The sequence below is a fragment of the Rhincodon typus genome, chromosome 9 (genome assembly GCF_021869965.1).
Source record: "Rhincodon typus isolate 14 chromosome 9, sRhiTyp1.1, whole genome shotgun sequence".
Lineage (NCBI taxonomy): Eukaryota > Metazoa > Chordata > Chondrichthyes > Orectolobiformes > Rhincodontidae > Rhincodon > Rhincodon typus.
The window spans coordinates 52,775,105-52,785,064 of record NC_063340.1 but is presented as its reverse complement, the minus strand read 5'-3'; the positions used below and the strand labels follow the sequence as shown (position 1 = coordinate 52,785,064).

The 9,960-nt window shown below is 37.7% G+C and overlaps 1 protein-coding gene across 1 annotated transcript in view; it reads left to right on the top strand.

Annotated features, from left to right (window-relative positions):
- The window catches only part of LOC109927539 (protein tyrosine phosphatase non-receptor type 14), a 241,753-nt gene that overhangs the window by 221,058 nt on the left and 10,735 nt on the right, over positions 1-9,960 (top strand). Inside the window, exons 13-16 of the mRNA XM_048601325.1 lie at positions 1,117-1,386; positions 4,654-4,782; positions 6,090-6,324; positions 9,341-9,504. Coding sequence (XP_048457282.1) covers positions 1,117-1,386; positions 4,654-4,782; positions 6,090-6,324; positions 9,341-9,504 — 798 coding nt within the window. The remainder of the gene's footprint in view (positions 1-1,116; positions 1,387-4,653; positions 4,783-6,089; positions 6,325-9,340; positions 9,505-9,960) is intronic.

Genomic DNA, 9,960 nt, shown 5'->3' with positions numbered 1-9,960 from the left:
GCTGTGGAGGCCAGGTCATTGAGTATATTTAAGATGGAGATAGATAGGTTCTTGATTGTCAAGGGGATCAAGGGTTACAGGGAGAAAGTGGGAGAATGGAGTTGAGAAACTTATCAGCTATGATTGAATGGCAGAGCAGACTCGATGGGCTGAATGGCCTAATGTCTGCTCCAATGTCTTCTGGTCTTATATTGCATGTGAACTGAGAAATGTGTGCCCTGGCGCCATCTAGTGAGTATGTGTCTGAATTTCATAGAGCGTTAAATGTGGAGGGGATAAAATTGGTCTGTACCGGAGAGATGGGTTTGTAACAAATTGACAGTCTGGAATCAACAGCACCAGATTTTATATTCCATTGCCTTGGAAAGTATTGTGAAGAATTTTAATTTCAACACAAATAAAATGATCATTGCAACTATGGAACAAATCTCCAAAAAGGGTTTGAATTGGAAAGTGTTGGGGGGGATAGAATCAGTTGCTGATTAGCGATGACCCTGTCACACCACTGACTTAGACTAATTTTACCCCCTAAATCTACTAAATCTTGGACAAAACAAATTTGGATGTTTTGTATTTGTGACTTTTTTTTAAAAAGTAGTTTTTAAAAATGTATTCCATTCACACAATTCTTGGTGAGTAGAATATATCATGTGAGATATCGAGAAAACCACATCTGCAAAATGTATAGCTCCACCCTTATTGAATTAAACTGGAAGGACACCAAGATGTGAAGATAGATGAAATTCAAATAAATATTGTAGCTTACTACCATAATCTATAGTACATAAAAGAAATCAATATTTTCATTATAAAAGACATAGCCTAAGACTGACAGAAAGAGGTCTCAAAAATTAAACCAAATATAATGAAATAAAATCATACCACTGCAAAGTTTAAAAAAAAAGTAATTTTCATGTTGTTTCACAGGTTGTCCCCATGAGTTACTGTGTTGTTGAAAAACTGTGTGGGCCAAACTATCTTAGAAGATTTGTCCAGAGCCAATCTTGCAACTTGCGATATTAATCCCTCTATTGTCTCCCTACCATTTAGTAGCAAAAATGATTGAAAATATTTCTAATGTGCCTGCTGTTATTGCATTTACCATTTACTTTCAAGACATTGAATGGAACTCCACTAATGGCACCTTTCATTTCCGTGGAAATGCAGTGCAGAATGCTAGAAAGAAAGCTGGAAGAAGATATGGTGTTTACAGAATATGAGCAGATCCCAAAGAAGATGGTAGATGGTGTTTTCACCACAGCAACTCTTCCAGAAAATGCAGAGCGGAATCGTTTCAGGGATGTTGTTCCATATGAGGAGAACAGGGTGGAACTTGTGCCAACCAAAGAAAACAATACTGGCTATGTCAATGCCTCCCACATCAAGGTGAGAATGTTTTTAAAGATTAAAGCATTGGCAATGTTGTGCCATCATATGTTTCCATAAATTACAGTAAATGTTACGTTAGAACTCCTGAATATCACAGTCACACATGAGCCTCAACTTATGGTGTATATTTACAAAGGTTTATCTTATCGTTGTTCATGTATATTTTTGAAAACTAGTTGAGAAGTAATGTGTGGAGTGATATTTCATAAAGAATCACTTTATCAAATTTTTGTAAGCATGAGTTGAATCACTATTATTTCACTGCCCATACTGATGTTGATAACTGTTTCAAAGTTTGATGGGTTAGGGTCTGTTCACATTCAACATTGGGTCTTTTGTGTATGCATCCTGAATACATACTGTTCTTAGATAGGTGGGCAGTTCCAATAATGATTTACCAACTGGTTGATTGGTTAGAATTATATCCCTTCAGGCTGCTTTATTTTTGTTTGAGCATTCACTTGTAGCTTTTATTTTGAGTGAAAGTTGTGCATCTTCAATCACGATAAAAGTCCTTAATTGTTAGAAATCTATTCTTAAAAGTAGATACAATAAATCTTACTTTCTGGAAGGACTATATTACCAGGCCTGTGACCTGAAATCAGCAGGTGAGTGATTTGTAGAATGAATTTCAACAGGCCCCAGAGGTATTTTTACTTTCCTCAATTTTGTTATATTTGTGAAAGTGTTTCCTCTCTATTAATTTTTCCCCCAACAACTAGAGGCTAACAGTCATTAGGTTATTGCTGCACATAGACATTTACACTGCACTCAATGATACTTCATATTGGAATGGATCAAACTCGAACTTCATGGGATTCCCATGTTTTAATCGATCTCACAAAATGTGTTGATTTTGTACTTAAAACCAAACTGATAAAATCAACTGCACCCCCTTTTAGCAACAGAAACAGCCAACAGTCGACCTTCATAAGAACAATGATACCAACTGTAGAGAGCAACAGAATGATTTCACTGTTCTCAGTTCAATCTAGCCATTAGAAAAATGGCAGTATTCCATGTAACATTGCATGGTACATCAAAGCAAAACCTCACAAATTATATTTAAGTGATATAATTGTAAGTGCGTTTTAAAACAGTAGCCAGGAAACCTGACCCTCAATTCCCTCATGAGCAGCACTGTGACTAACCCATTAGTCCATCAATAGCAGAGGACTGCTGTTTTGGGATCTTAGGAACTGTGAATGTGAATGCCTATGCTGTTTTTGGCTACCATCAGATATAAAGCTTTCTCCTGAAACTGGCACAATGAGTTAAAAATATCTTGCGTAAAGCCTTTTAGTGTTGTTGTTCTGTGACTTCAGTTCATTCTACCAAGTTTTGCATCTGAGTAAATTGAACTAGTGTGTCAAAATTGGTTAATTGTCTGATATTGTGATAACTTACAAAGCAGGCAAGAAGATCATTATATTGAATATACTTTCAAGAGAGGTACAGTGGTTCATAATATCATTGAAAGTCTTAACCACATGTTTGCCACACAGACTTTTAACAAATAGAACATGAAACATAAATGAAAAAAGTTCCTTTGTGTTCTCAACTTCAACTTACATTGGTACTTTATACTGCTTGGCCCACAAAGTAGGAAGCAGGTCTTAAGCTGCTGATTATTACTTAAGGGTCTACTTCGATCAGACTGGTTCAAGTCAAGGATATGTTATCAACCTTTACCTTTGTACTACTGAACACCCAATATCCCATATTATCTATATATCTTTACTATTGGTAAATCCAGAATCATTCCTGTTTGTACTATGTTACACCAACATTCTACCCAATGAAAGGTTTTTTGCCTCCTCTACATATGACATTCTGTACATATATTACTTAAATGGATTCTGTGAACCACTGTCCAATAGAGACTGAAAATAGGTCAATAGCATTGTTGTGTTGTTGAATAATATTTGTTATTTAATAAGGCCAGAAACCTTCCCATTTTAAAGAGGGAAATGTTATTCTGCAATATTATGTCAGTTTAACAAAAGGAGTCTGTTACCACAGCAGATGTTGTGCAGAATTTAATGACCTCCCCCCTCCCCACTCTTGTAAGTGGGATCGGAGGTGGGGGAGCATTGGGGTGAGCCTTTTGATTGGGCAAGAGGGTGTGAGACATGGACCACAGCACCTTAATTCCTCCACTCAATCAGTCTCAGGGCAGGAGGCTGGAGGATGGCCTTCCTGGCTCGAGGCCAGTTGAGTGGGTCGTAAGTAGCCACTTCCTGCAAGCAGGCAGGGACTTGTCATGCAAGGAGACTGTCCCATTTTCCTGTGGTCTCTTTGGGGTAGTTCCTTTGTTTTCAGGCACTCAGCCCAGTTGAGGGACCCCACATCACCATAGGAGTCTCACTGAAAACAACCAACCTGCTTTTTGCCTTTGACCCTCTTTACCTCCAATCCACTGCTAGTAACCTCCTAGCAGACCCCCATCTCATCCACAGTCACCTCTATCTGGGGATCCAGCCACAATCCTCGAGTTCAGCCCAAATATTATACTAGCAGTGGCCCTGCTCCTGGTGGTGCTGCTGGTCCAGGAGATTTGCCAGCTTCTGGCCCGCACTGCTTAGAAGTGGGATTTCTGCCTTACTGGGAACTAGGTCATGTGTGGCGCCAAATACTGCCCAAGTATATGCCAAATTGCCTGGCTATTGTATCTGGTCTCCCAGAAATAAGTACTGCAGGATTCCCCCAGATTTTCCAAACATTGGGAGTTATTATCTCCCTACCCACCTCCCCCCAAAAAAAGACCAAAGCCAGAATTAAATTTTGCCTCTGTCTGGCTTTTAGATGTAGACTAGCTATTCTATAACCAGCAACATGTCTCCATGCCAGCATCACAAGAACACTGCTTATTGCATCAGTGTCATATTTCACTATCATTTACCATGTGACATTTCTGAGCTCATTTACCAACAGTCATAAATTCCAGCTCATTTTATGCCATGGCCCCATGTTTACTTGAAAGAGGAATTAATTGCCACAACTCAATCTACACAAAGGACCACTGTAGCCAGCAAATTGGAAAATTTATTTCATCAGCCTGAATGCGTTCTTACCCACGTGCCAGTGTTAACAAATGGTGTGTTGCCATGTTGTGCTGCACAGTCTTTCAAGAAAATTATTTTTTTTTTCAAATAGATGGTATGCTTTTTGTAGTTGGAATGGGGAGATCGTTTTCAAGCACATAATGGAGAATACTAATTCATGCAGACTGTTTGTTTATATTTTCTTGTGTATAATTGTCAGGTTACAGTTGCTGGAGAGGACTGGCACTATATTGCCACACAGGGACCCCTGCCACATACATGCCATGACTTCTGGCAAATGGTTTGGGAGCAAGGAGTGAATGTTATTGTCATGGTTACAGCGGAAGAAGTAAGTTCTGTGTTTTTGTGTTTAATATTTCTAACAAAGGACACTGCAGGAAATTGTTGAACACAATGTTCATTTTGCTGTTAAGACTTCCTGTTGATGGGTGTAAATGCGTGGTGGTTTGAAGGTTTTGAACTTGCAATGTTTCACTTGGAAGCATTTCTCATTGTGTTATCTCAAGTACAGAAAACGCCTTATCCAACATATGTAAAATAACAAATGGGTAGAGGGACTGCTCAGTTTCTTTTGGCCACAAGCGTGCTATAAGATTAAATTTCTGCTGGGACCATATGACCAGGTATCACACTACTGCTGTCATTCTTTGTTCAAGTTTAGAATAAAGAAAATTACTTCATTTAGGGGAAAGAAGTCACCAAAGTTGAGGTGAATAAGCCCATTTGAAGTGTGAAGATATCAATATGAACTAACCAAAGTACCTTAAATAAAAGGGAAAACAAGCCAGGTTTAATGCTAATCTCAAGTATCAAGTTCAAGTAGATCAGATATTGATGGTGCCTGTCCTCTACTTTCCTATTCAGTGGTATATACGGAATGTCAAATGGGACAAAGCAATATTAGGACCCAATGTCACTTATCACTTCTGAATTTTGAAATCTGAACCAGTAGTTCCATAACTGCAGTTTTAAAACTGTATAGTAGCTTCTGTCATGTAGTGTCACTATTGGCCAGGAAATGTTGTAGAGAGCTTGTATAGTGGGGATCTTGTGGAGATTGTAAGCGTTGTCTAAAGAGAATTGAAGTAAATACTTACATCTTGTCCCGGTCTTCATAAACCTGAACTACATTAAATCTTTCACAAATGCATATCTTCAATTAAAGCAACATGACCTAGGGGATACCATACAGTTCCTGGAAAGGGAGGAGGCAAAATGGTAAAATGATTTCTTTCAGTGTGTTAATTGCATATCCCTCCTTCAAATACTCAAGCTGTTTCTCTGGTGTTCCGCAATCTATTGGCAGATTGATCTTATAGCCTACTTATACTGCCACAGTAAAAGATTTTGTTTCCTAATTATCATTCAGCTGTTCTTGGTGAATTAATTCCTCCTGTAAATAAACTAATATCATTGCTCTGACATTTAAGAAGTAAACTGTCTCAGGAAATAGGATTTTGTTATTTTTAAAAAAATATAATCTTTAGCACATTTGTTTATTCTTTCTACATGATGATTAGTGATGTGTAAAGGGACTGCTTGAAGGAAATTATGATCAATTATATTTTTCTTTCTAAAATGATAATCCTGAAATTAAGCGTTCTAACATTAATGAACATATCCTTTCTCACATAGGAGGGAGGAAAACCAAAGACCCATCGATACTGGCCCAAACTGGGCTCGAAGCACAGTTCAGCAACTTATGGGAAGTTTAAGGTGACAACCAAATTCCGTACAGACTCTGGTTGCTATGCAACTACAGGTTTAAAGGTCAAGCACCTTTTGTCTGGACAGGAAAGGACTGTGTGGCACTTGCAGTACACTGATTGGCCAGACCATGGCTGCCCAGAAGATGTACAGGGTTTTTTGTGTAAGTACCACAATATATATTGCAACGTAGGCCAAACAAAATGAAGCATTAACTTTATCATTTCAATAAATTGATTTTTTTAATAAGTCTCAATTAGAATCCAGTGTAAAGCATTTGTATACTAAATATCACTGTTTGCTTTAAAGCACAACATTTATAAAATATTTAAACTGTGGTCTATAGAACATATGTAGCTGGCAATCTGATCCAAGAAACCAAAAGAATGCAATGTTTCCTACTAGTTACTGGCCCCACTTAAATTTTGTGTGGCTGGAGTTTTGGAAAATGCTGTTTTTAGACTTATTGTTGGATAAATTCTAAATCGGACTGATTAACTAAAGTAAATCAAGAAGCATGTAAATTAATAGCAGAATGGAGGTACATTTTACACTCCATGATAAGCACCTACTTGTGTGGTCCCAAGGTCAAAAAAAACCTTGAACATTTTGCTTCAGAATTCAAGACACAGCCAGATAACACTGTGTTATAATGTTGCTGTTTGGTTGATAGGCAGAACATTTGAATTTCTCGCACCTCTCAGGAAATGCCAACTTCACTTCATGGTTTAGGCAAGCATTCTAAAATTTGCAAAGTCAAATGTTGCACTTACAACTGTAACAACATGGCACAGGATTTTTTCTTGATACCATCTCAAATTGATCCTAGAGACCAGACTCAACAAAACTCCAGAGTTAAGCAGTTTGATACTATATTTCATCCCCAAGTACGCATAACCACAATGACTCTTCAAAGAATACTATTAAATGATGCATCACCTTTTCTTTTTAAAATAACTATTCCTTCCATATGGGAACTAAGTAATTGAAAAACTGCAATAAATCATTTTAAAATAGAGAACATGCTGTGAGGAAGGATGGTTCATACAATTATGTGCCAAGTATGTTGTATAGGTGGTCTTAGTTGTGAATGACATTACTGCTTGCCTAATTGTGCAGTGGAAATAGAAGTAATTATGTTAGATACATTTTAATATTTAATTGCTGGTTTTCAAAGGCTTAGTACAAGGGAATATTTATAAGCTAATCAGTATTTGATGTCCTTAGGACATCTGGAAATGGCAAATACATACTACCATGCCAATATCACCCAGTGGCGAAGTGCAAAGAATAAACAAAACACAAGTCTAAAGTATTCTATCAATTATTTTTCCCTTCCTAATAATCATTTGCTTGAACTCTGAACTTTATTCTCCTTCTCTGGAAGCTGCTCCTACCTGCAGACATATTGAGCTGGATTTTCATCAAGAAGATGGATAACTGGAGTCAGGAAAGGTCCTGATCCTGCAAACCCATTCCCAATAAGGAAACCTCTATACTCCATATTTTCATTCCAGGAATGCATGAGTGGGATGGAGTTAGGACCACTGCCACTAGAGGCAGGCTTGAGATAGCAGTGCAGGATGGGGAGTCCCTCTGGCTAGAAGATTTACTTTGTTTGTGGGACATCAGCATAGCTGATCATAAAATTCAGGCTCTCAATTCCTTATCCCTGTCAAATCCAACCATCCCAACATTATACCCCCACCTTCAATGCTTCTGCAAAACTCTCTGGAATCTCCATGCTCCAGTGCTCCTCTTGCATCCACTATGTCCAGTCTCCCCATAATCTACCATTTACACCAGAAAATGAGCCATTTACAAGTCTGGAAAGTCCTTGAAATGCTCATGAAACTGACATAATAAGCAAAAGAGTTTTGAAAATCTGCTGATAACAGGGACAGCTCAGCTTGCATCTTCAAAATGGTCAATCAACCACAGCCACAGAATTATTGACAAAAAAGCTTTTATCCATTTTACACCTTTTAATCTTCTATAAATAAACACACAGGCATTGACAAATCTCTGAAAGAATAAATAATTGCAAGATGCTAAGGATGTGAATAGTAAGTAGCTTCCAGCCCTCTCTGTGGCTGTTAATATTGCTTGCTGAGCTAAGCAAATATGTCATTTTTAAAACTCAGCCACACATTCATAATGAGGCCATTTGGCAACTTTATTCACATAAAAGCAGTTAGATAGATGGCTGTAACATCTATTTTTACAGATGATGGGACATTACAAGGATAACAGAGATTAAAACCCAATTAAGCCAGAAATTCTGAACCCTAAAAAATTATCTGTATATGTGACCAACCACCACATTACCCATTTTTAACATATTGAAAGAATAAATTACCGAAGATTGTCAAGCTGTAATGTGATGACCTGAAGAAGCTGCCTTGAGATGAACAGCTCTCTTGACATGGAAGTACACTGCGTTTCACCTGAATCCACTGAACTGAAGTTGCTCCAAATTCATTATTCATATATGCACTCATTTGCATGCCATACAAAAGTAAATAATTTTACAACAAATTCACTTATAATGCCTAAAAATTGAACTTCAGTTGTAAATAATATTAACTGAACTTTGAGATCTGGTTTTATCCTTGGAAGACAAAATCAAAAGCCAGCTGTCAAAAAATCATGCTGGATTTTGGGAAAAATTCAAATCCCTATTAGATTCCTATGACTGGGCTAACCATGACTTTGTGTATAATCATTTCTGCCCTTGAAGTTCTAGGCATTTCACATGATCTGCCGTAGAACTCCAAATGGTGGTTTGCAACCACCTAAATTCATTTTCACTTTATTGAGTGAAATTGCTACAGACGAGTTTAATGCCAATAAAATACCCTAAATAGTCACTAATCATTTGCCTTCACAAACTGCTTTCAGTTATTAAAAAGATGGCCCTTGAAAGGAGGTGTCATATTGGGGATAGGTTCGCAGCGGTTGTGGATGCTGGCAGGTGAAGAATTCGGGTGGAAGAACATTAAATCTTCTTTTATATTCAGCATTTCAGGCATTTCTCTTTACTAAATTGTAGCCAGTTTAACTGTTTCATCCAGCTCGAGGTCAGTTTTGCAATATTGACAGCCAGCAAACTACTTACTGCAACCTCCAGCACCAAGTTTTTGTTTGGACCATCAATCCTTTCTGTTTTAATTTTTCAGCTTATCTCGAAGAAATTCAATCTGTCCGTCGACATACCAATAGCATGCTGGATTCTACCAAGAGCTGCAACCCACCTGTAGTTGTGCATTGCAGTGCAGGAGCTGGAAGAACAGGAGTGGTGATTCTAACAGAAGTTATGGTTGGTTGTTTGGAGCATAATGAGGTGAGTGCAACAGATGGTTTTGAAAATGCATTTGATCGACTTTTAACCCATGGTGTGCTGATTAGCAGTTAGTTTATCGATTTGGTCTTCACCAAATTTTACACAGTGTTTCCAAACCATCTGTATGTTGCATAAAAATGGAACAGCCATTATGTCGTTGTTGAGTTCTGCTTCTAATTAAGTAGCCTGACAACCAGAAATAGACTGAAGATAGAAGGAGAAAAGAATGTTGACCACTTTTCTTCCATGTTGGCCTCAGTACTTTGTACTGTTTTATTGGTTATTTCGTTTGCCTGCATTCCTGAGCACTGATGTTCTTTTCCAATGAATACGAGTATTCATTGTGTGCACTTTCGTAAACTTAGTATTTTAGTGATTGAACCTTCTCCATAAATTTGCAATAAGTACTAGTTTGCCACTGATCCACAATTCCATGAGCATTTTTTGAAAAAAAAT